Source organism: Alternaria alternata (assembly GCF_001642055.1).
Source record: "Alternaria alternata strain SRC1lrK2f unplaced genomic scaffold CC77scaffold_3, whole genome shotgun sequence".
NCBI lineage: Eukaryota > Fungi > Ascomycota > Dothideomycetes > Pleosporales > Pleosporaceae > Alternaria > Alternaria alternata.
Genome location: NW_017306192.1, coordinates 645296 through 668970, shown reverse-complemented (window position 1 = coordinate 668970; position 23675 = coordinate 645296). Strand labels below are relative to the sequence as shown.

Below are 23675 nucleotides of genomic sequence, written 5' to 3'. Positions count from 1 at the left end.
TAGGCGGTTCTTCGCGACCTCACCATTGCGGTGATGCAGACCGCTGATATAGGCTTCAGCATATCGGCTGTCCTCCCGGAGCTCATAGCTCGTTAGCGGTAACGGCATGTCTCCTGTCTACTGAAGTACAGAGCGGGCTCGGCGAGTTATCTCGCATTCTTGGATGGCTTACGAACTGACCAGTGCGGAGTTGGTAAGAGCGATCATGTAAGCCCATAAACTCGTTTGTAAATTCGGCGGTTCTCGAACACCTCAGGGTTCTTGACGATCAACCCCGCTGTCATTAGGCCTTCATTCCAACGTAGTTACCAAGCTTCTTGAAGCTGTAGAAACCATCAACCACGAATGGTCAGGCGCCAGTCCCTTCTTGTTTCCAAAACAAAAAGTGTTTGTATCCAAAGTCTAGCAGGTTTGTAGCCTCCTCTTAGAGACGAGTAACAGCGGTCTTCCTTGTCACGTTGGGCGAAGAACGTTCGCCCTGCCCAACCATAGCTCAGTAGAGTTTCATCGCTGTTATGGGAATCGCGATGCAAATCTCTACCTCTCCCTACAAAGCCTTGCTGCGTTATCATGGTAGTGTCAGGAGTCTGCCTGCGCTGACATGGGCCTTGCATGAATGCAGCTGCTCCCGTGAAACCATCAGTACTCTGCCCAACATGATTGGCAAGATCGACAACCCTTCTGGCTTACATAAGTGGATGAATATGCTCCACGAAGCTTGGTCACAACAGGGGTTGTCGCATTAGAGACATCGTTGACCCGTTGTCATTTTCGAGGCCGCGTCCCATCAGGCGGCATTACTCCAGAAACAAGCCCGACGGTAGCACCTGCACTGCCAACAAACAGGGCATTGCCAATCGTAAGACATCGAATACATCGCTGATCTATGCATGTTCCATATAGATGGAGTCGATGTTGAGGCTGTTCACCGCACGTTTCGAAGTGTCAAGACGATCAGGCGATCGTGCCACAAGAAGCCAAGAGGCACATGCGTATTCGCTTTTGCCCATACGCGACAGGCGAGCCATTAGCCACAGGCGCCACAAAGCGCCCTGAGGCAAAGGTGGACGGATCGTAGACATGCCGGCTGCCGAGGTGCCAATGGAGTCGCGACGGAATAGCCTTCTCACGTACGCACATTGATCCGTCTCCATCGTGTAATTACTGGGCGAAGGGGTGTTAGTGGTAACCTTCCTCTACACTAATTCGCGGAGTTAGATTGCTGGGCATGCTCCAGCGTCGGATAACCAAGACTTCCGCCCAGGTGTCGTTTAGGTCAGTCCTGAACTCCGCCTCATGATCTCCACAAGTTGTTTCCCAAACGTGAAAATCGATGGTCACGGGATCCATTCGGGCCCCGACGATGTATAGGGTCTCATCTCAATTCGAGATCCCAGCTTGGAATATCTGGACACTCTATCGCTCATTTGGGCGCATCCTGGACAGTTCGATTTCCCAAGCCTCAAGGCGACGTGTACACTGTACTGAGGAGCAGTCTGGCGCCAAGGCTTGATCGGTTGTGTTCATCTTCCGCCAGGGACGAAAATACTCGGCACCTGTTTTCATGCTCGGCAATGGGCCGTCCAGCCTCCGTCTCGAAAATCCGAAGCCGAGCCACACGGTTGTCGTGAACGCGATGTCCGAGCCTGGTCTGGAAGGCTCTTCCCGACTTCAGCGCTGGTTTGGTTGTTTTCGCTCTTACCATCCAACGTGAAATGATGTCAACGAACTAGGGAAACCATTTTCGCTCAGATGGCTGGCTCGCTGTGGGTTTTCTTCCGAAGTCAGTAATAAGCCGATTATTGCGGTGCATCCTGGCTGGCGAAAATTTGCCAATCGTTCTGTTTAGACCAGCCAAGGTCGAGTTGAGCCTCATAGACAGGAATAGCAATGAGGCGAATCACCAAAGCGTTCCCACTTAGGCCCCATCACACAATTTAAGGCTGAAAGCTTCAATACTTAGCCCTGCGGCATATCCACCCACGTCACAGCGCATTCCAAGTGCACGAAAGCCACGTTGTTGAGGTCTCGAACAAGGGAAGTTTACTAAGAACATCGCGCTGCGGCCCTGGAATGAGCCTGGAGAGGAAAGTCGACGCGAAAGCCGTACACCACCAACGACAAAACTGAAGCCATGTTGATAACTCCTTCGGCCGCAAGTCGGGCTCTGGAGGAACCTCCTATCTTCAGATAATGCTCAGACCCTCTGCATAGCACAACGCGTCTCATCGCACTTGACGGCATCAACATACCGACTTTTGTAGCATGCATCATCCATGTGACAGCATCACGAATAACTGCAGGAATTACTTGTCGGTAATATCCGTAACGCGACCGCGAAGGACCTGGTGATCATGATCGACCCGTTTACAGCATATCCACAACTGGATGGGGAACCCCAGCTCCAAGCGCCAGCTCACTGGTTTCGCCGAGAGCGAACAGCATCCCCACTTGGACCATGATCGCGATGGTCGAGACTCGTTTCATGAGTGCGCGTCTTTGTGTCAGCCACCTGCGTTCAGTTCTGAGCTTCAATTATGACGTTGTTGTACAGCGCTTTCACATACGCCATCGCCCTTCCTTTCTTGTCAGTCCGACTAGCACAAAGTCTCTCTGTGAGAGAACACGGCAAACCTGCCACGGTAGGTCAACAATCAGTCACGATCTTGACGACCAGCGGGTCCAAGAATGGAGCATTCCTTCGATGACAAAGTCAGCGATCGTACGAACGTTGTTCGAAATAACTTAGTTTCGGCTTGTCGCACACGAGTATTCGGCCCTTCCGACACTCTGATTTCTTGGACGAAGATGACTGTCCGAGATCGACGTGCGGAACGGGGCAATTGGCGTCCATACGCCCGTACCTGTTTGCTTCGAAATACCTCTGGATGCCCGCCCGTCCGCACAAAATCTTTGCTCATTTATGGACCACAACTTGTCTAGAAACAATTTTATACTGGAAAGGCCACTGGTGTCAATGCATGGTGTCGTTGGTGCTATTGCATACTTACAATCACCAATACCTGTACTCCAGACTGCCTGGTCAGAAAGAGATATTAGTTGGCAGCGTGTGGGGGAAGAAGCTTCACATGCGACACGTGCGTCTTCATATTAGGATGGGATGCGACCCCCACTACCTTGCTGCTGGTAACAGCCTGATCGATGCGTATCGTAACCCACCACTAGGTCTCTCCCATTGCAGCAGATTCTCAGTGTGCGCAATACGCCACCTTCGTTATCGCGAGCGTGCGGTAAACAGAACGGCGACGAGCCACTCGTACCGCACCACTTTGAATACCCAAGAGACATCCGTATCGAACGGTACTTGTGCGACGGCTTTACATGCAGCTGATCAGCACCCATGTGGCACCCCAGCTACAGCCTTCAACATCTGCGCAAAGAAGGCCACCAAGAACGGCTGAACAACCTTGCTTAGACTTCTCAGCGGCAGTACACAGCTTTCGCTTGCACCTTATCATCTGTGACCATTACAATGTCTTCGTGACATAAACGGCATGCTGCAGGTGGAAGTTCTGCACAAGCAGGATTTTCAGTAACGTCACCGTGTGTTCAAGACAGGCCGAAACGGGGTCGGCTATAAGCGCACCTGGAGCTTTTGGGCAATGATGACAAGGTTATATTGCCCCATTTGGACCCATGTTCGTTCTTGGTGAGTATTCATGCGAAGCGAAGGAGGAGATGCCCCGCCGCAGCGGTCCAAACTTCAACCCGGATTTGGTGGCCACAACGAATCAGCAACTGTTAGTGTTGTAAAACGGCTATCACAGAACATCGATATACAGATGCGGCTGAATCTTAATGTCTGTATTCAAGGAACACAGCCTGTGATACGGTCCCCCTGGCTAACTCAAATGTCGTGTCAATCTGTCGATCACCAACGTAGTCCGATGAGTATCGGCCTTATGTCGCGTCTTTCGGGACGTCATCTCATCGACCTCTACAAAACGTCTCGAGACTCTCGATCTCTAGCCACTACCACGCACCACGTGCTCAAGTATCGCCTCTTTACGATTATCAATCAGCCCTTACTTCGCGGCTTTGACACCGCTCTCGAATAACGCAAAATATTACGACGTTCATCTAGCCTGTGGCAGATCTTTCCTCCAACGACTGCCGCTTGACGATGTGCGACTAGGTAGTGAAAATGATTCTTACCCCTAGAGTCAAGATAACGTCACAACCCCCATTTCTAAGCTCGCCACTACGGGAACTTATCCCCGACGATTACCTAGACTAAAATCCCGCCTCAGCAGTAAAGCTCCACTTCGCACTGGGAGCCTGGGTTCAAAAGGCATGCAGTCAAAACTATGTTTTTCAATGTGCAAACGCTGAGGTAAGATGTGAATCAGATAGAGCGGCGAAACTGGGCACTATTCGCAAGACGTGCATCATATGTGCATCCGTGTATTGGAAACGATACGATGATAGGACATAGAGTGCCCAAGAATTCTGCATACCTGAATCGAGAAGTACGGAGCAGCAATAGAGATTTATGTATTTCTTAACACTTCATCTTAGCTCGGCACTAGCACATCATCATGCCCACAGGCATGAGAATCAAGACGACAGCATATTCGAGCAAAGCATAGCCTTCAAATCAACGATATCATATCGAACAACATGCAGTACATGCTCAGACCCAGAAACGCTTGAAAACCCCGCGCAAGTAAGCTTACATGCGCCCGCTCCCCACACCGATCGTGCACTTCCCGCAAGAAACACCGCGAACCAATCAGCCATGAACAACTCACGATAAGCGAGACAGGCAGCAACCTGAATCCAAGTCGAGGCCATCATCTTTTGCCAAGTCGCTCCACTGGAGAGCAAGATGACACGTCCTGACTGCTAGTTTTTTTGGGAGGTGAGATGGCTGTATGGAATTGATGACATGGCTGGAGGTGCGAAACAGCAATCTTGTGGCTGCTTAGTAGTAGGGCGCGTAGATAGGTAGACGAATGGGCAGCTGGTGAGCTAGCCAGTCGGTTAGTATGTAAGGTTGATTGGAGTGGTGTGTATCAGCTACTTGAGGCGACTCGAGCTGAAGAGATCCACATCTTGAACACCAAGGTCCATTTCTCATCTAGGCCAACGCCACGGCGCACTCTAACGCTACTCGCAGTGTCTTGTCGTTCCGTATATGGATGTGCAGTCCAGCGACTGCCTTTACGACAAGGATTGTTCTGTGTAGAAAGCGGACGGACGTAAGTATATTCAATGAGCAGGTTGTTCCACAAAGCAGCTCATCTACCTGCGAGCCAGCATGAGTCATGAAGCTGAGCAAGCAACGGGGAGTCCGACACGGAACTATTCCGTGGTCCTTACTAAGAAGACATCGGAGTGGGAATGCGAGATAGTAATCCGGGGTAATGTGGATACTGTACCGGGTACATGTGCATGCTTTACAATACATCAGCATTTCTTGGGCAATCCTGTTGACTAAACATGGTAGATCTTTGTCCGGGAGTCTAGATTTACGGGAGCGGAGCGACGTTGGGAGGCAGTCGAGCAAGTAAGCCCTAATGTTTGACCGTAGTTGTGTTTCGTAAGAAGACAGGTATACGTAGTTACCCCGTTCGACACGGAGTATCCAAAACATACTCTAGGGCATACCAATGTCTATGTTATTCAGGTCTCTCATCTGTAGTTCTAACGAATATCTTTAGGGTGTTCTTTGGATTGAGGTATATGAGAAAACGTGAACTTGTTAGTAGTGCTAAGCAGCAGGCGGATAAGAACAGCATCACTAACCTAAGACGAATACAGAGACCAAAAAGACAGCGGACAATGGGAGTTTGAAATTACCCATAATGAAGGCGAAATGTAGGCTAAATTGCTTTCGCTTTGCTTACCGCCGCAGTGACCGAAACCAAACCGACCCAATTCAAGGGGTATTCCGCAACGCTATGCTTCCCGCTTCCCTACATAAAAAAACACACACAATTAAACTCTATCTAGAGTATCCCAGTACACAAACATAAAGCCAACAACCAAGACCGAAATAACACCCATTGTCAACAAAACGATATGTTGAGGGCCGCGTATGTACGCGAAAACAGGACGTGAATCTAGCAAGGTGATTTCAGGGGGTGCGCGACTGTAAGCAGGGGGTTGATCGTTTGCTTCAAGATCGACAGCACCGTCCTGCTGCTCAATATCGCTGTCCACGCCAGTAACCACGATCATAGGCGGAGTGCCAGGATCAGAAGGCGGGACAATATCGAAGGTATGATATGAATGGACGACTGGAGATGAAATCCATGATGACACCTTGATGTGCGTCCGACGAGCTCTTGGTAAAAACCACTAAGTCTTGCCCTTCTCGTACTCCAGGTCGGCCTCCTGAAGTTCAGCCTCTAACTGTGCGCGTGCGTCTGGCGCTGGTGAACTCGAAGCGCCCCGTGAACTCGACGGTCGTGATGCTAGTAGTGGGAGCTGGAGGCTCTCGGCGGCTTCGCTATTGTGTATCGATTTCTGGCGCTTGAGTGCAGGTTGCTCATTGTCAGAAGTAATTTCTACACCGTCAGAAGGAGCTGCTGCAGTGGCGAGACCGAGTCGGTTTGCTTCGTCCGGATGCTGAGAGATCCACCGTTCACACCATTGCTCACGGAGGACATCGTAGATGAAGAGAAACTGAACCTTGGACTGAACCATGCCAGCTCGCTGGTCTCTGAGCATCTCGACAACCTTTAATATAGGATCTTCGTCGTCAGGTACATCGTCCAGTGCGCCCTCTTGGAGCTCCTGCATGAGCCAATCAAGCGCGATAAAGGTTCCGCTGCGGCCGATACCTGCACTGCAGTGAACGATTCGTGGGTTGGTCGAATTGTCCGTGTTCTTGGACCGCGATATATCCACTAGCTTCAGCATACCAGCGCGATCGTCGCCTTCAGGCACGGAGAAATCAGGCCAGCCAGCAAAGAGCAGATGCCAGATTTTTTTCGACTCACTGCCATCATCTGTTGTCATGTCGATTTCCCTTACTTGTGTCCTAGCCTCTTCGTCTGTCGTGTACGAGGCTAGGTGGAGATTGTGTATGAAGCCGTCTTGAAACTCGTCGTGCTCGTTGATGCGCATATCTGGATTCGACAAGGATTGCGGGTAGTAGGGGTAGCATTTCTCTCGGTTCGCCTCGTGGGTCTGGGTCAGCATTACAATGACTGCGGGCGAATGGTTCTCCTTCCAGATCATGCGCCAGATGTGCGACCAGCTGTCTGCTTTGGGTCCTTGTGTTGCAATGTACTTGAGCTCCGTCGCAGACTTTGTCGTCTCGAGCACTATGGGCGAGGCATTGATGTAGTCGAAATGGCCGTCTGGTACCTCAAGGTGGACTCTGTTGGATTGGTATGGGTCAACGTTGATGTAGCGATTACGGTTGGCATAATCCTCGCCGAAGCACCTCGCCCACTTGGGAGCCTCTTCCGAAGCGCCGGCCTGGGTGCTGTCCCTCAGGCGCTCGACCTGGGCCATCTCCAAGCGATTCCATTTGGTGTGAATGTCCTTGGGCGACGTCAGGAAGGCGGGATACGGGACAGCATCGTGGCCATGTGCATGGCCTGTGGCTGGGGTGCTTGTGACGGACGAGTTGATGACGAGACTGCTGGTGCTTGCAGAGGGCGTGTTGGCGGCGGGCGTGTTGAGGGACGAGGTGGTGACTGATCGCGTGCTGTCCTTGCTACGGGAGCGCTTGGACGACGAGGGGGAAATGGGAACGCCGGCCGTGGCCATGGCTGGGTCGGTCCTGATGAGGACGCCCTTGAGCTTCGCCTTGCGCCGGAGGGCGCGGAGTTTATGCAGTTTGAAGAAGTTTGCGGTGCTGTGGTGGGATGATTCGGGTTCTGGCAATGGAGGGACAGGAAAGTTTGAAGACGGAATGGTGACGGGAGACGGTTAGGTGCAGGTCGTGGCGCGCCCAAGAAAGGAAAGATAGGCTGGAGAGTGGAGTGCGGCAGATGTTATGCCTCCACTGACACGTGTGCGACTACTCGTGGGGGTCCGGGGCCTCCCTAGGTCGATGTCTGCTGCGATGGTAGTAGTGTAGTGTCCAAGAACCAGGTCGAGCGAAAGATGGTCTAGACGACGAGGGGCTGCAGGCGAGCCTCGTAGTGGAGCAGCTGGCGGGGGTGTCAGCGACGGATGGAAAAATGTAGCCGTGGGCCAGGTGATATGCATGTCATGTCTGGAGCGCAGCACTTTGTAGCACAGCAGAGGAAACAATTGCTGGAGTGGGGATCCACTTGCAAACGTCAGGCGCCGTCGTCGTGTCACAATTGCTGGCAGGCCCATTCCCTGTCCATCTGGTTGTTTCCGCGCCCTGCGTCCACCACACCCACCACACCCGCACGCCGTCGCCACCATCCTCCCTCGGCCAACAAACGCAACGCCTGCGTACACCTGCTACTTTGCCGTAGCAGCTACTGCCACCTGTGAATGCCACATTGAATACGCCATGGTTGCACCTTGGTTTGCTCTCTTCGAGGTATGTGCCATGTCCAAACGAAACAGACATATCAAACTGACAGCTCGGAACAGGCTTGGGCCGTCGCAAAGGCACGTCGATAATCCCTTTGCTGCCACACACCGCTCCAGTTGCTGACTCTTCCAAGCTCATCCGATCCCCGGGATTTAATCGCGCCGTGCAAAAGGCCTATCGAAAGATCAACAGGCTGCCAGACTTTGAGCAGAAGAATGGCCAAGGCCGTATGTCTCTATCCCGTCTGATCAAAACTGCGGCTGCTAACACACTGTAGGGACGGGCCCATCATCGCTTGATCACTTCAAGGATGAGGTCAAGAATCAATTCCGGGAGCTCACATGGCAAAAGCGTCCGCCCAAGTGAAAGCGCCTTCGGTTCACGTCGCCCCCTCCACTCATTTCATCCACACATACGAAACGCATAACGGTTACGTTGCACACCCGCGCCACGTGGCAGCTGTCATGGCATGATATCGGAACACAACGGTCAAACGTTCTGCGGCAAGCGCCACCCACGAAACATGTAAACGATGGGGCGTCTTCGAGGAACAAGGACACTAGAAGGCTGGAAAACACGTCTGCCAGACACGCAAATCCATGTGATGTCTGGGTGGGCTGAGCATGCAGTGCTCTTCATTCACTACATTTCCTGCTAGGTCGTATTGGGTTCACTTTGTTCTAGCCCGACAAGAGAACTGCTGGCTGTACTGAAACACACGGCAAAAGGAAACAACATCCATTTGGGGGTTGATGCACTGAATGTGTGAATATTGAGTTCGTGGGTTCATGTAGTCCTGCGTTGATCATGGTATTCTGCTACTGTCATATACTCTAATCCGACGACGCCAATCAAACTTCGTAGCGCTTTCTCTACAATACAAATATCCTCAGCCGACTCGAGTAGCTGCAAATTATCTATCAAGCATCCACCGAGCACCCTCCATGATGAATGGATCACGCGATTACAGTACACTTTTGTGACTGACACATTACCGCATCGATGCAAGTCTTTGGATGGACTAGCCGGAGACGCATCACCATTTCAGATCTACTACCTCACCAAGTGGACGCTTATCCATGAGGTTGGGTTGTGACATACCTTCATGAAAGCATCCTTACGTCATGCATGGTCACAGTCACCCTCTTATAGCAGTACCTCAACCTAGACAACAACCAAAACATACAACAACCACGCTGCAAAATGCCCTCTGCAATAGTAACCGGTGCCACTGGTACTTATCACTCTCGCTTCATCCATTCCTGAATTGACGAACCCAGGCATCCTGGGCCGTGAGATTGTCTCAGAACTCAGCCAACACCGCCAACAATGGCCGACCATTCATGCCCTTTCCCGCAGTAAGAAGGAAGACTATTCCGACAACGTCATCCACAATCACATTGACCTACAGTCCTCTCCTGATGACATGGCCAATGACCTCAAAAGTGTACGCGGAGAGTACATCTTCTTTGCCGCCTACCTGGCCCAAGACAAGGAAGACGACGCTTGGGAAGTCAACGGCCGCATGCTGTCCAACTTCCTGTCCGCCCTTGAAAAGACGGGGGCAATCTCAGATGTCAAGCGAATCATTCTAGTATGTGGCGCAAAGCAATACGGTGTCCACTTGGGAATGCCTAAACAGCCCATGACAGAGGATGCTCCCTGGCTCACTGATACATCCAAGTGGCCCCCAAACTTCTACTATAACCAGCAAAATATCCTGCACGACTTCTGCAAGAAACATTCCAAAGAATGGGTTGCGACTTATCCCAACGACGTCATTGGATTTGCAATGGGAAACTTTATGAATCTTTCCACTGCCATCGCTCTCTACGCCCTCGTATCCAAGGAACTCTCCGGTAATGATGGCCTTACTTTCCCCGGTTCCCCTGCATTTTACACAAAATTCGATTCCTTCACATCATCCAAACTCCATGCTGAGTTCTGTAACTGGGCCGCTCTCGAGCCACGCGCTGCAAACCAGGCTTTCAACGTCGTCAACGGTGATATGGAGAGCTGGCAGAACCTTTGGCCTAAAGTCGTCGAGTATTTTGGTGGCAGCGTCAAACGCAATCAGTTCGAGGGTGCACATAGTAGCGATGGGGACATGTGGAGTACCATGGATATGGCGCCTGAACCTCCCATTAGTGTGGTAGCAAACGAGATTGGCATTCAGGGAACGCCGGTACTGCAGAAGAGTGTTGTGGAGCAGCAAATTGATCTGGTCAAGTGGTCGCAACGTACTGATGTCAAGAGTGCGTGGGAAAGCTTTGCCGAGCGCAAAGGCCTGGATAAGGAAATCTTCGACAAAGCGACTTGGGCTTTCCTGGGCTTCGTGTTGGGACGCAGTTTCGATCTGGTGATTAGTATGAGTAAGGCGAGGGAGTGCGGTTGGACAGGGTATAGGGATACGTGGGCGAGTTTGAAAGATGTGTTTGAGCAAATGAAGGGAGCCGGTGTCTTGCCAAAAGCTTAGCTAAGATGGTTGTTCGAACCACAGGTAAGATAAGAAGAATGATACAATGTGTATTACACATACTCTTATGATTTTCTGCATTGATGGGTATTATAGCGCCGTGGTTCTTCTTACCTTGCATGGATGATCTATCAGAACACAGCGCCTCCTATAATGAATACCCTTTCTTCTTCTCGTCGCACCCACTGAATGACTTTATTCGCACTCTGCGCCAGCGCAGCCCTCGATGTATTGGCCGGTGCAACAGCATATAGTTCAAACAGCGGTGTACTCCACGCCAACGCTATACACGTCGTGTTCGTCTCATGATGCACCTTGAGCGTTGATGGCTTGTTGTGCACGTTACTATGGAGTTTGCTGTAGAGGTTGATCAATCTAGACAGAAGATGAGTATTAGCAAGGCGTCTTGGTAATAGTACATGACGAAAACGAATCATGCAAAGCGGGACAGTGCCAGAGGAAAAGAATGGTAAGATCATGGATGCAAAGAGCCACATACCGTCTCCTTTCCAAGTCATCTTCAAAATACGGTGTGTAACTCGGCATGGTAAACTGCACGTTACCCCTTGACTTGTACAGAAAGTGTCTCAACGGACTCCCGGGCACGATATCCGTGCAAGTGGGACGCCCTTGCTGGACCGCTGTACGTATAGCCTCAATGGATCCATTGCGCTGCAAGTTCTGCGGAAATACCCGTTAGCCAAAAAATACATCTAACTAGTGCGATTCTCCGTGCACCTCTCTACTCTCAGGTAATCCTAGTCGAACACGAACCAGACGAGCGGTACGGCCGAAAGGCCGAGGGGATGTGAGAACGGGGCGAAAGGTAGGGGAGACACGGAACCCGAGGCGGAGGTACGACAAGGAGCATCGGAGCTGCTGACGTCCGAAGCCGAATGGCAACGGTGGCCCGTGAGCCTTGTACGGCAGATGTACAATACGGTATACGGGAATAATCCCATGAGAACCCATGAGAGAAGGCCGAAAAAATGAGGGAATTTACCCTCCGATTCCGTGCGAGCCCACATGGTTCGATGGCATAATCTCAAGGCACGGGACAACGTCGTGGGACGGCACGGAGAGACCACTTGACCAACGATCCACGCGTCCTGATGTACCATCCCGGTATCCTGGACATTAAGGAGACTTTGTAAAGGAGTGTAAGGAAACCGGGTGAGCCTACCTCGACTAAATCATCCCTCATACGTCTAAGCTCGAAGAAGCTTTCCTTCTCCGCACTAATCAGGAGGACCGCGACCTCATCGTCCGCGCCGTCGCTCGTGCGAGGTCGCTCTTGCATCTGCTCCGTTGGGTGTTCTAGGTTGAGGAAGCTGACGTACATGTACAAGTAACCGGTGTTGTTGAAGCCTGGTAAGCATAGTGGGATCCAGTTTTCTCCACCCCCAGCCTTGACGCTGCCAGCTTCGAAGAGCATGTTGAAGATCAGGTGGAGGTCGCCGGGGTGTAGACTATGTTTCTTGGGTCGGACAACGGACACGAGCTTTCCGGATGCTACCAAGAGACCGTAGAGCAGGTTGTCGGAGCGGGTTTTCAAGAGGGTGTTGTTGATGGTGGTGCGGTGGGATTTGCGAAGCTTGAGACACTCGAGAGCGGAGAGCAATGTCGATGGTGAGCCTCTTGTGAAGCCATCTGCAAGCGCTGATAGTAGCGTCTCCGTGCCCTGCAGCGGTCTACGGAGATCGTAATTGGCGCGTGCAGCAAACATGCGCTCCATACTAGGAAGGGTAAGGGTGGATAGGATCTGCATGTAGAGTGCTTCCAGCTGCGACCGAAGCTGAGAGTCGCTCTCTGGAAGCCGTGTGATGGCGACCAGGTTGAGCGGGCCCTTTGACATGACGACGAAGCGTACATGTCCCGCTGTGAAACCTCTCAATGTATCGTTGGTGGATTGGTAGAAGGATATGATGGTCTGTACGACGCCGATGTAGTTTGTGATGAGCTGGTCGTCGCCGTGTCGGCTATATATAGGTTTGCCGGCACTCGAGAGGATGAGGAAATGCTTCAGCTTTGCGCGCCACTGGTGCATCACGGCTTCTATTGACTACATCAGTAAGAGCTACGTCTAGGTACATGCCATGCGTCTGACCTTCGTTCGATCCGTCCATAGCCATGTCGTCGACGTCGTCAAACTCGCGATGGAAAGCTGCCTCGAAATACGGATCTGGGGGAAACATGCTCTGCGCTTCGGCATCGACGAATTTGTGACCCAATGTCCTGAGCAGCGACTTCTCTTGCTCCGACTTTTCAACCTGGCCCATGACTTCGCCCAGTATGCTCTCCTGGTACCCTGCTGCCTCTATCGTTGGCGCATAGCTGCGTATGCTCGCGCTGTCGTCGGCGTCGCTGAGGTTATGAGAGCCTAGGTTTGCGCCCAGGACGTCGCGCGGCTTGGGCCCAGAAGACGTTGGCGACTCATCTTTGGCGTCTGTGGCAAATGCCTGTGTCCTCGCCACGGACAGCTGTGTGGTGGCTTTGGAAAGGAGCTGTGGTCTTCCGGGCGCTGTAGAGTGCGACGTCGAGGGTCGTGAAAGCAGACCGAGTCCGGGTCGTGGTGGCAGCGGCGGCGGGGCTTCTTCTTTTGACGCCAGCGAGCCTGTAGAGGTGCTGCGCGAAAAGCTTTGTATTATACTGAGCGTCGGATTGGCAAAGTCCTGCTGCTCAATCGGCTCCCCTGTCATCGACTTGGCCGAACCATTGCTGCTCTTCTGCGTCGGCGTCGTGGGCGAGCTGGGCCCCTCAGAGATCGGCGTCTGGGGCTCAGCGTTCCCAGTCTCGGCCATCAAGACAGCGGGCGAGGGTCATCCACACAGCGGATTGTTGTTTGTTATGACATGGCGCGTCAACAGAGGCGTGCATGTCGCGAAGCTCGGTGATCGTGACGCTTACCCAGGTGATCCATCACGCATGGACCAATGACGTTGCTGCGCTGTCATCGACACCGGATGGTCGACTAGAGGGTTGTCTGACTACCATTTCGCCTCTAGAGACACCTCTGCATAAACAAAATGCGCGGAAGTGCACTATCCGTGCCAGGCCGTCACCTCATACATGTGCTTGTTGTTCACCGGACCCCACAAATAGCTCCTATATGCACGTCTCACCCGCCATGCCCATTTCTGAGCTCTGATGTACTTCACCGACAACACCACCACCACCACCATCGCTGACCTACCCCACGCTTGTCTTTGGTTTCCTATCGCCGTCTCGTACTCAGCTGTGTCAACGCGTTCGTCTATTCTTAGCCAGACTCTCCTATAGCGTGCTTGGTATTTCCGGCGTAGTGAGAATAGCGGTATGCATAATGACCTATTAACAGCCTCGTGTTTGGGCGATTTGACGAAAAAGTAAGGAAGTGAACCGAATTCAACCACCACCTCCCTTGCTTCCCTTCTTTTGACTTGGGCGGCAACATCGTGTTGCAGTAAGGGAGTCTTAAGTTCAGTCGGAACTTGTAGTATCCAATCACCACGCATCTGAGATCAGGAGCCTTTCCTCAAGCCGATGCTATGTACCAAAGCCCAATCCAATCAATGCCACATCCCTCAACACCAGATGATGTAACGACGTTCAACTACACTCTGGATTGGCCTTATCTTGAGAATCCCAGTAACACCACTTTCGTCGGACACACCCAGATCGATATTTGCCGTTGTCCAAGATACAATCTCCTTTCGCAAGACGAAAACGAGCCAGGTCACATCTACACCCGCTATAGTTGTGCAGGCCCCGAGCTCCGCTTCAAAACAGGAGATGAAGGGCTATGGGTATTACAAGCCCCTCATGGGCCAATCAATATGCTAAGGCCTGCGACAAAAGAGGAGAAGGACCGACGGGATGAGATTTACGAAGATGCGGAGCCGATAGCGTATGGAAGTCGGAACTTCCTTTTCCTAACAGGCCCTTGCCCGCGGGGACGGTACCAGGCATATGCTACACACAAGTGGTTGGAGAGCATCAGCGTATCAGCCCGCCAACATGTCTCATGTCTATCCCTTCTAGTCCAGCCCTACGAAGAAGACGCTTCCGACGCTGCGACTAGGAGAGCATACTCGGAGCTAAGCGGATACATCTTGCAACACTTGCCAGGATTCAAGATGTTGCACCTCAACATCTGGGATGATGAGATGAAACTTTACAGTGCGGCGAGCGAATTCAGTGTCCTTCTACACAGAGAAGATGTCACTATTGCCGTTCGATGCAACCGGTGGAATGAAGAGACTAGAGAATACAATGATTCTAGGATGTTCTTGGAAGATATGAGTGCGGTACCGCACAGAACACGGTCAGAGACGTTCATTGAGGAAATTCAAGACGATAAGACTCAAGAAGACAATTTGGGTAAACAAGACGATGCTCATAATGCTCTACATAAAGAGCTTGGCACGGCAGGAGATAAGTCAACGAGTGATGATGAGTTTCACGAGGCGTCTCCTTCCTCTCAGGTCGACAAATCCGATACCGAACTTGGGCATGAATCTGAAGATGATTGGACCGACGCCGCGATGAGTCCTATGGACACCGACAAAGACTGGCAGATACTATAGGAATGACATCTGCATCACGCGAATCAGAGTACTCATACAGGACGCCGAACACATGCTCGCTGGACGCCATTTTCATCACTCTGCTCACTCTGTTCAATACAAACCTGATGGGTGTATCGCTGATAGAAGTGACTTGAACTCGCGCATCCTTAATTCAAGACGTGAGCCTGAACATTGGATGGTCATCACCCAAATTATCGGCATCTACCTCCTGCAGCCTCCCATCCCGCTCACCCCTCTCCCTCTTTGCATTTTCCCACTTTACCATGAAGAAAAGTGCCGTGCAAGCGGCACCACAAATCCACAACATACCCAGGCTAACTCCGTATCCTGTCGGATATGTCGGCATTTCACTCTGCAAAAAGATGTTGCTCGCCACGATGCCTCCTAGGTTTCCGAACCCAACTTGCATCGCAGAACTGACGGATCGCTTGTAGTGTCCAGATACAAGGTTGGACATCCAAACGAGCACAACAGGCTGAGTGATGTAACCACCCGGTACAATGAGAAAGAGGGCAAAGTACTTGACGCCAGCTGAGAGGTTGTCTTGCGCAAGAAGCATGATGTACCCAATCGATGCGACGACGAGACCGAAGATACAGAACCAGTAGCGATGGCGGAGGCGATCGGTCAGCCATGCCGTGATGACCGCAGTGATAGTTGCTACCACGAAGATAGGAATCGACCGTACTTGGGCGGCGGCGGAGGTGTAGCCGAGTTCTTTGACGATTGTTGGGGTGAAGAAAGACCCAGCATAGCCAGTATTCACGATTCCTTACACGTGGGGGTGTATGGTCAGCATATGTCTGCAAAAGTAGATAGAGTGGACAGCAAAGGTCCTTACCGAAGTATGCAGCTGTTCCCAGGTAAATCTTAGGGTCGGAGAATATCCTCTTCGCTGCTCTCTTGTCCAGCCTATCCATCACAGCATCACCGGTATCGGCACTGAGTCGTGCTATGAGAAGGGCTCTCTCTTCCTCGTTGAGGAACTTTGCCTGTTCTGGCCAGTCTGTGACCCAGAACTTTGTAACAACACCAGCCACAACTGTGATGATACCTTCTATAATGAAGATCCACCGCCTAGATCGTTGGTTTGCAGAGTTAGTGTCTGTTCCGCATGTATTTGGTAGATTTGGGTTCTTACCATCCTCCATAACCTGCAATGCCGTCCATCTTAGCAATAGCAAATGCGAGGAGCTGGGGAAAGTTAGTCTGAGCCACAAAGTGACGCGGGAATACTTACACCTCCAAAGGCGCCAGCGATGATGCTTGCAGTAAAGAACAGTGTGAGGCGCCATTGTAGCTCATAACGCTTGTAGTACATCGAGATGAGGTACACACAACCTATGCAAGGTTAGTTTTGAAGCTCATATCCTAATGTAAATCTATCACACACCAGGAAACAATCCTGCCTCAAAGAAGCCTAGCAGAACGCGCATGGCTACCAAGCCTTCAAAATTGTTCACGAGTCCCATCCCGATGGTTGAGAGGCCTGATTATCATTAGTATGGACACATACGAAGATAATCAGAACTCACCCCAGAGTACCATGATCAAGCTGAGCCATGTTGAAGGCTTGAGCTTCTTCAAGATCAAGTTTGACGGCACCTCGAAGAGGATGTAAGGAACGAAGAATATGAATAGAGCGATATTGTAGCGATAAGCCAGCGGTCCTGTCATGTCCAGGTCTTCGACTAGTCCTTGTATCTTCGCATTGCCTAGGCACGTTAGTGCAGTGAACACACTACTAGAAATGGATGACTGTACCGATGTTGACACGATCCAGAAACGCTAAGAGGAACAGGACAAAGAGGGGCGGAAGAACGCGAAGGTCGCACTTGAGAAGTAGCTTCTTCTCAGCGATTGGGTCTATGTTATTTCCATGGGTATCGTTGATGATCTCGATCTTATTGTCTGGCAAACTCGATGGTTTCTCAGCCGGATTCGCCATGGTTGATTTGGTAGAGGACGCGGCGCTTGCTAAGACTTGGGTTGCAGGATAAATAGTAGTAATGCTTGTGTGACAGGCGCTTTGTAGCTGCATGCAATTCCTCTTACATCAGTAAGGGTGGACGAAACTTGATGGTTGTAGCCAATCAGATGAGGTCGCCTTTCGCCGACTTGCACACCCGGTGAACGGTTACGCTTCCGCTTTGCGGGGAAGAAGCAAGCCAAGTGATGGAACAGTGCCGCACGTTTTCCGCTGATCGTCAAAGGACAAGCCATGATACGTCAAAATGGTGACTAGCTTTGCATGACTTGAAATGTTGGTAGGGCAAAGCGACAAAGGAAACAGTAGTGCCGCAGCTGAGACAGCACGTATGAAGGAGCTCTTTTTATTGAATAGACCCAGCACTTATGTCAACCCTACATTTTAGTATACTCTAGAAGTATACGCAGTATTTTGCGCTAACATAGTAGAACACATAATGTATTGCATACCTTTAGTGTGTAGTATGGTCGGGGACCGACTCGATAGAGTTGAGCCTCTTCGTACGACAGGTGCGATATGTCGGGACTGCACTCTGGGTGTTTTCGCAATACACAGCTCTTCCACAGTGTTCCGAGATGTGGTCTACGATATGTCCGGATGCCATGGGTTGGGTAGAAGATAGTGACGAAGAATTTACGAACAAGGATGGCACTAGGCGATGAAGATGGATGGCATACGCCAATTTGGATAGACAGAACGTAGACGTCAACACTACATCCATGAACATACCTGTACAGCCTGATAGGTTTTTAAGAACCCGACTTGTTCATGAGACCACCTTACGAGATAGGCGAGTGTCTGCTAGTCACGGCATCGTTTCCGTGGTGCTCGCTGGAGTCGAAGGTGATGCGACGACAACGCGAGGCCCGCGCGAGTGGTGTTATGGCCACCACTCCATGAAATATGTGTAATCGCTTTGTAGATACTAGTAGGAAGCGTTGATCATAGCTTGGATGTGGCGATGATGATGGTGATGGTGATGGCGCGAGATGTGCAAAGCCAGGGCCAGGGATTATGCACCAAGACGCACTAGCGCCAGTAACTACTCGCTTACTGGTGACCACAGACAGAGCGCAAATTCGACCAGTTCCGACATCAGCTCTTCGACAATACCACAAAGCCAAATCGACAACAACAACCGTCGCCATGGCCAGTACGTCTACAAGAACTCACTTGTTACTGCCAAGATATTAATGCAACTGTGCAGAATCCAAGAACTCGTCCCAGCACAACCAGTCCAAGAAGAACCACCGAAACGGGTACGCATCACCCTCCTCCATCGCACGCGCCATGAATCCGCGGATAGTCCATCTACAACGCGAAGGATCGTGAATGCGTTGTTGAGAACAAAAAGCTGATACAATGGCAATGCAGTATCAAGAAGCCCAAGACCCACCGTTACCCCTCGCTCAAGGGAACCGACCCCAAGTTCAGGAGGAACCACAGGCATGCTCTTCACGGCACCATGCGCGCTTTGGTGCGTACCGACGGCTCACTCCTACACGGAAACGCGGCTCGCTAACAACCATACAGAAGGAGGTCAAGGAGGGCAAGCGCGACGCGGCATAAAGGACGATACGATTACGAGCGAGCGACGATGGCGGTTTTCGATTCCTTTATGAGACATCTGGTCGGCGTCAATGGCATTCGGACTTTCTATGACAGCTTCGAACTCAAGGGATTGGAGCACGCGGCTTCACGCCTACCGCAGGCATGAAATGTGGCAATGAAATAAGTCGAAAAGTCAGGTCGGTTCCACCAGCGCGCGACTGTCCAAGTGATGTGTTAGGCTGTTTGACCGTTCGCAACGTCTTCAGGTAAGTGAGAGACATGATCAACGAGGCACCAACCTCAACCCAGCCATTAGTGTGTACAGCAACAGAGCTCTCCCATGCTCGACCTGCTGAAGGAATATCTATCGTGGCAAGAACAATCATCCCCATCATTACCAAACACACGACCTTTTACCCCATAAGGTACGTGTGCATGAAGATGGGGTTACATACCAACTGTTGAATCAGAGTTTTGGGACTTTCGGTGCATCTCTTAGGGAGCTTGTGCAGATAGTATCTCGCAAAATAGTATACATTCAGTTGTATCGCAATGAATAACATTTTACTCTCCAGATTGTGCATCTCCTTTTGTTCATTTCAGATGATGACGCCTTCCCAAGGTACCATTTGCCGGATCGGCGGGGTTATCTCTGGCGCCTCACCACCTCCGTCACATTGCTCCCTCTCTCTCTGGTAACTACGTCGGCCCTCCGGAGTTGGTGCGACAGCGTGCACAACTGCCATATATCGACAGACAATCGTCACGCTCTTGGAATCTCTCCGCGGAGGCAAGTCGGCCGAGACGTTCCGGTTCCTGACGTTACTGCACAGCCCTGCCGCAACCCGACCCGATCAGCTAGCAGCCCTACACCCCGGATTCAGCCGTCATACTTCTTTCCTATCTTGTGTTGTAAAAGGCTATATTTCTAATCCTTCTTTCTCCACTATCTAGTCCTCCCCGATCGTGCGTCCAGCCAGCCCTTCAAACCCCCGCCTACTCGCTCCCATCGAACGTCAGCGTCGGTCCTTCCAACACCCCACCATGGCTACACAAGCGCACTGCGCATATTGTTTCGAAAGCCTTGTCGCAAGTCTCGAGAAGCGCCCTTCTCTCACTCTAGCCCAAGTCGAACACCTCTGGGCGAAATATAACTCGGAACCCACCACAACCTCTGAGCTCGAAGATGAGACCGAAGCAGAACAAGCAGAACAAGCCGCACTTGCATCCGCGTCCGCGTCCGTATCAGCAGATGGCTCATACAAACCCGCCGCTATATCGCGTATCCTAGCCTCTCCTCCCTCGTCAGCTAGCTCCTCAAGCCTGCAAAGCGCAAGTTCGACGCCCAGTGGCCCGAGCAGCGAGACACCAAGCAGTCTTACAAGCCAGAGCAGCAGTTCTACAAACTTGACTGACAAAGAAGGCGAGGAAGAGGAGGAGGAAGAGCATCCGTTATTCGTAACGTGGAACACAATCTCACGTTCTGGCGACAAGCGACTCCGGGGCTGTATCGGGACCTTTGAAGCACAACCACTCACCAAAGGTCTCTCTGACTACGCGCTGACGGCCGCATTCGACGATACGCGTTTCTCGCCTATTACCACACGCGAATTGCCAACCCTCGAATGCGCTGTCACTCTCCTCACAGATTTTGAGCCTGTTGACGATGCCATGGATTGGGAGATTGGCAAACATGGCTTGCGGATCAGTTTCCACGAAAAGGGTAGACGCTACGGGAGTACGTATCTGCCTGATGTTGCGAGCGAACAAGGGTGGACCAAGGAAGAAGCGCTGGTTAGTCTAATGAGGAAGGCTGGATGGAATGGCAAGAAGGCGGATTGGAACAAGGTTTCGTTGAGGGTTGTGAGGTACCAGGGGAAGAAGGTGGGGTTGGGCTGGGGCGAGTGGAGGAGTTGGAGAGATTGGGTTGATGAGGAGATGGCTGATGTTTAGGGTGTGAGCAGGTGAGAAGTCAAGATACCCTTTTGAGGGAGTGCTCTAAGGCCTCTTTAACAACCACAGAAGTATACGGTTGCATCATGATTAACGATGATAATGGATAGCGATGGCGCTACAAGAGGGATACATGTCGACGAGCTTTGATAGACAAGAAAGTTCGATACCCTATGGCAATGAATAACGATTCCTTTTACCCCAAGATCACCCTCTTCCAATGACTGCAAATGACCTGTTCGAAACGCCGTCGTATCTCGTCCCCAAGTATATACAAAAGAAGTTGTATACTCGATCATGATAAAATGCATTTTTGCACCCAACTACTACTTCTTCTTCATCCAAGGATGGGTGCGTCATGGTATCACTCTGTCAGACAGTATTCCCTACGACCAAATCCGGAATTATAGCCTCATCTTACAACAACCTCATCTGCGGAAAAAACACGTCTACATGACGTACAGCAGATCGGTATCTATTTCAATCAGTTTGCCATTCCCGTTCATAGCGAGGTATGGGAAAGCACTCACTCAACGGATGACTGCAGCTCAATTGAGGCTTTTGGTCATATTTGCCCTGCAGCTCATCACGGATGCTGTTGAGCAGTTGTACATAGCTTTGGTTAGGATTCTTGCGGAGCGAAGAGATGAAAGCCCAAGACATGGCTCCCGTAGCTTCTCCACCAATACTTGCGTCGGCCCTGTAAAGTGTCCAGCATTAGTATTGCCTGCATCAAATCTAGAGGTGGGTTGGGGAGAGACTTACGAAGTCTGCGTATCCTTGGATCCACTCCACATGATCACGTCGGCAGGGCTAGTTTTCGTTCTTAGGTTCTTCTTGTGCACTTCATCTCCATTCATTGCCTTCTTAAACAGACTTGTGGCACCACCAATCATGCTGCCAATGTCGCCACGCGCATAGCTCGCCACGATGCCCAGCAGACCCTGACCAGCTTCCTTGGCCAAGTTGGGCTCCTTGAGCACACCTTGGGTGGAGTAGAGGTAAGGCAGGTCAAGGGCGGAGCCGGAATGACAAGAATCGAAGATGGCGGTGAGTCGCACACCGGGCTGGAGGGGTGTGACCATGATACGGTGCATCTCGTCGTCGACAATGTGACCGGCCGTGCGGAAATCCACTGGATAGATGACCTCGTCGTAGCCATCATCTTCGTCGCCGTCGAGATCCTTGGTTTGACCGCCGTGGCCTAGTGTGAGTTAGCATGGCTGAAAGCAGCACGGTATAAAAGCAGAGGCGCACCTGAGTAGTGGAAGAACAAAGAGTCGTTTGGCCTCGCGTCTTTGACCAGCCAATGCATCGCTCTCAAGATGTTGGCTTTAGTCGGCTGGCTCATGGGGTTCTGCTGGTCGTCGGTCAACGTGACCATGTCCTCCCGCTTGTAGCCAAAGAACTCGTTCAAGTATGTGCTCATGTTCTTCACATCGTTGATGCAGCCGCGAAGCTGTCCTCGTTGGCCGAAGTAGTTGATGCCAATCAGGAGGGCTTTCCGTCGACCGTTGCATGCCGAGTATTGAAACGAATAGCCGTTGGGTGCGCCATGGCCGAAGTTCTGTGCGCCCGAGGGCGGTGGTGGGGGCGCGTTGTGGTTTCCATGTGTCCATTGATTGCTGTTGGCTGTGGGCATCATGCCCGGACGGGGAGGTTGTTGCGGAGGCGGTGGGCCGTAGTTGCCATACTGCTGTGGTGGTGGTGGTCCCTGTGCAAATTAGCCTCGACTCCAGCCATGGTTTGCTTGTCAGCATGCCATATGCGCACCTGGTTGTATCCATACTGCTGCGGAGGCGGCGTAGGTTGACCATAGTTGTTGTTGTAGGGTGGTTGTGGGCTCTGGTATCCATATTGCTGTGGAGGACTGGTATCCGTCAGCACCCGTGGAGCATTACTCGTCATTCTCTACTCACGGAGCACCGTAGTTCTGCTGTGGAGGCGGGTATCCTTGTGGAGGCGGGCCACCATAGCCATTCTGAGGCGGTGGAGGGGCGCCGTAGCCACCGCCGCCGTGGTATTGCTGGCCGGGATAGTAGGACATGTCGAGTTACAGTGTGCGATTGAGGTCGGGGCTTCTTCCAAAGTGCGCGCGTTCAGGCGGAGATGCCGAATAGCCGTGAACGATGGGAGATCAAATGCCCGTTTGGGAGCGCGCTCTTCACTGCTTCAAATAAGACGCGAAAGAAAGCGGTCGTCAGTCCTGTAATAGAGTGCGGCTGACGGTGCGTCGGTAACGTCGAGAGATGCGGTAGTAGCGCGGGGTTTGGCTGGTAAGGATGGCTAAGGCTGAGCTCTGACAAAGCTACCGATGATGCATCCAAGCTTCCAAACCCGTGGGCCTCTTCAAATCTCACTCAACTCCAGATGTCTGAGTAGACAAGACCAATTTCGACAATAGGCAACACGACTGAGGATCTCTGGGAGCAGTAGGGGATCCAGACAATTTAGGGGCGTGCACGATGGAAATAAGTCGCTACGGAGATGAAAGAAAACGGAAAAGGCCTGTCAAGGCAGTCTGGCTGGTGGGCCCAAGGCACGACAAGTCCCCAGTGCCGCATCTCCCATCGCAGTAGCCCTCCCATTCGTCAAACAGTCCGTCATGCCCAATTCGTCCCTCCTCTTCCCGTCGAAGCCTCTTTC

The 23675-nt window shown here is 51.7% G+C and overlaps 12 protein-coding genes across 12 annotated transcripts; 5 read left to right on the top strand and 7 right to left on the bottom strand.

Moving 5' to 3' along the window:
* Nucleotides 1–4550: 4550 nt before the first annotated feature.
* On the bottom strand, nt 4551–5011 carry CC77DRAFT_1016827 (hypothetical protein). Its single transcript, XM_018524286.1, has one exon. The coding sequence runs from the start codon at nt 4813–4815 to the stop codon at nt 4579–4581; it is 237 nt and encodes a 78-aa protein (XP_018389867.1). The 5' UTR covers nt 4816–5011; the 3' UTR covers nt 4551–4578.
* On the bottom strand, nt 4914–5970 carry CC77DRAFT_522385 (hypothetical protein). Its single transcript, XM_018532013.1, has 2 exons — nt 5045–5970; nt 4914–4992 (listed from the first exon to the last, which is right to left on the bottom strand). Exon 1 carries the CDS (start codon nt 5615–5617, stop codon nt 5102–5104), a length of 516 nt encoding a protein of 171 aa, XP_018389866.1. The 5' UTR covers nt 5618–5970; the 3' UTR covers nt 4914–4992; nt 5045–5101.
* CC77DRAFT_520628 (hypothetical protein) lies at nt 5971–7827 on the bottom strand. The gene has a single exon (XM_018532010.1). The coding sequence runs from the start codon at nt 7744–7746 to the stop codon at nt 6325–6327; it is 1422 nt and encodes a 473-aa protein (XP_018389865.1). The 5' UTR covers nt 7747–7827; the 3' UTR covers nt 5971–6324.
* On the bottom strand, nt 7828–8760 carry CC77DRAFT_520627 (hypothetical protein). Its single transcript, XM_018532009.1, has one exon. It carries the CDS (start codon nt 8374–8376, stop codon nt 7909–7911), a length of 468 nt encoding a protein of 155 aa, XP_018389864.1. The 5' UTR covers nt 8377–8760; the 3' UTR covers nt 7828–7908.
* Nucleotides 8468–8857, top strand: CC77DRAFT_1057664 (hypothetical protein; the record flags this gene model as incomplete). The annotated part of the gene is made up of 3 exons (XM_018528043.1): nt 8468–8497; nt 8625–8718; nt 8769–8857. 3 exons carry the CDS (start codon nt 8468–8470, stop codon nt 8855–8857), a joined length of 213 nt encoding a protein of 70 aa, XP_018389863.1.
* An 837-nt stretch (nt 8858–9694) lies between these two features.
* Nucleotides 9695–10967, top strand: CC77DRAFT_1005446 (NAD(P)-binding protein; the record flags this gene model as incomplete). The annotated part of the gene is made up of 2 exons (XM_018523347.1): nt 9695–9725; nt 9772–10967. The coding sequence occupies 2 exons, from the start codon at nt 9695–9697 to the stop codon at nt 10965–10967; spliced, it is 1227 nt and encodes a 408-aa protein (XP_018389862.1).
* A 48-nt stretch (nt 10968–11015) lies between these two features.
* On the bottom strand, nt 11016–14203 carry CC77DRAFT_1016819 (DUF254-domain-containing protein). The gene is made up of 4 exons (XM_018524285.1): nt 13075–14203; nt 12151–13022; nt 11467–11648; nt 11016–11342 (listed from the first exon to the last, which is right to left on the bottom strand). The coding sequence occupies exons 1-4, from the start codon at nt 13766–13768 to the stop codon at nt 11099–11101; spliced, it is 1992 nt and encodes a 663-aa protein (XP_018389861.1). The 5' UTR covers nt 13769–14203; the 3' UTR covers nt 11016–11098.
* A 315-nt stretch (nt 14204–14518) lies between these two features.
* On the top strand, nt 14519–15532 carry CC77DRAFT_927443 (hypothetical protein; the record flags this gene model as incomplete). The annotated part of the gene is made up of 1 exon (XM_018533991.1): nt 14519–15532. The coding sequence occupies one exon, from the start codon at nt 14519–14521 to the stop codon at nt 15530–15532; it is 1014 nt and encodes a 337-aa protein (XP_018389860.1).
* A 154-nt stretch (nt 15533–15686) lies between these two features.
* CC77DRAFT_928061 (MFS general substrate transporter) lies at nt 15687–17483 on the bottom strand (the record flags this gene model as incomplete). The annotated part of the gene is made up of 7 exons (XM_018534028.1): nt 15687–16306; nt 16377–16612; nt 16677–16729; nt 16776–16876; nt 16929–17024; nt 17071–17250; nt 17300–17483. The coding sequence occupies 7 exons, from the start codon at nt 17481–17483 to the stop codon at nt 15687–15689; spliced, it is 1470 nt and encodes a 489-aa protein (XP_018389859.1).
* A 1056-nt stretch (nt 17484–18539) lies between these two features.
* On the top strand, nt 18540–19094 carry CC77DRAFT_1057659 (hypothetical protein; the record flags this gene model as incomplete). The annotated part of the gene is made up of 4 exons (XM_018528042.1): nt 18540–18678; nt 18733–18784; nt 18900–19002; nt 19059–19094. The coding sequence occupies 4 exons, from the start codon at nt 18540–18542 to the stop codon at nt 19092–19094; spliced, it is 330 nt and encodes a 109-aa protein (XP_018389858.1).
* A 1026-nt stretch (nt 19095–20120) lies between these two features.
* Nucleotides 20121–21029, top strand: CC77DRAFT_927921 (hypothetical protein; the record flags this gene model as incomplete). Its single annotated transcript, XM_018534015.1, has 2 exons — nt 20121–20318; nt 20523–21029. The coding sequence occupies 2 exons, from the start codon at nt 20121–20123 to the stop codon at nt 21027–21029; spliced, it is 705 nt and encodes a 234-aa protein (XP_018389857.1).
* Nucleotides 21030–21253: 224 nt separating this feature from the next.
* CC77DRAFT_522085 (hypothetical protein) lies at nt 21254–23333 on the bottom strand. The gene is made up of 5 exons (XM_018532012.1): nt 22803–23333; nt 22287–22743; nt 21795–22233; nt 21560–21729; nt 21254–21504 (listed from the first exon to the last, which is right to left on the bottom strand). Exons 1-5 carry the CDS (start codon nt 22935–22937, stop codon nt 21479–21481), a joined length of 1227 nt encoding a protein of 408 aa, XP_018389856.1. The 5' UTR covers nt 22938–23333; the 3' UTR covers nt 21254–21478.
* Nucleotides 23334–23675: the final 342 nt, after the last annotated feature.

What these genes read in the sequence shown, in the direction of transcription:
- CC77DRAFT_1016827 (XM_018524286.1), bottom strand. Translation starts at nt 4,815, where the DNA reads ATGGCCTCGACTTGGATTCAGGTTGCTGCCTGTCTCGCTTATCGTGAG.
- CC77DRAFT_522385 (XM_018532013.1), bottom strand. Translation starts at nt 5,617, where the DNA reads ATGTTTTGGATACTCCGTGTCGAACGGGGTAACTACGTATACCTGTCT.
- CC77DRAFT_520628 (XM_018532010.1), bottom strand. Translation starts at nt 7,746, where the DNA reads ATGGCCACGGCCGGCGTTCCCATTTCCCCCTCGTCGTCCAAGCGCTCC.
- CC77DRAFT_520627 (XM_018532009.1), bottom strand. Translation starts at nt 8,376, where the DNA reads ATGGTGGCGACGGCGTGCGGGTGTGGTGGGTGTGGTGGACGCAGGGCG.
- CC77DRAFT_1016819 (XM_018524285.1), bottom strand. Translation starts at nt 13,768, where the DNA reads ATGGCCGAGACTGGGAACGCTGAGCCCCAGACGCCGATCTCTGAGGGG. An exon ending in TATGGACGGATCGAACGAAG is followed by an intron (nt 13,023 to 13,074) that starts GTCAGACGCATG and finishes TGTAGTCAATAG; the next exon opens with AAGCCGTGATGCACCAGTGG. An exon ending in TGAGGGATGATTTAGTCGAG is followed by an intron (nt 11,649 to 12,150) that starts GTAGGCTCACCC and finishes GTATTTCCGCAG; the next exon opens with AACTTGCAGCGCAATGGATC.
- CC77DRAFT_522085 (XM_018532012.1), bottom strand. Translation starts at nt 22,937, where the DNA reads ATGACGAGTAATGCTCCACGGGTGCTGACGGATACCAGTCCTCCACAG. An exon ending in AGCAGTATGGATACAACCAG is followed by an intron (nt 22,744 to 22,802) that starts GTGCGCATATGG and finishes TAATTTGCACAG; the next exon opens with GGACCACCACCACCACAGCA. An exon ending in GAGCTGCAGTCATCCGTTGA is followed by an intron (nt 21,505 to 21,559) that starts GTGAGTGCTTTC and finishes TGATTGAAATAG; the next exon opens with ATACCGATCTGCTGTACGTC.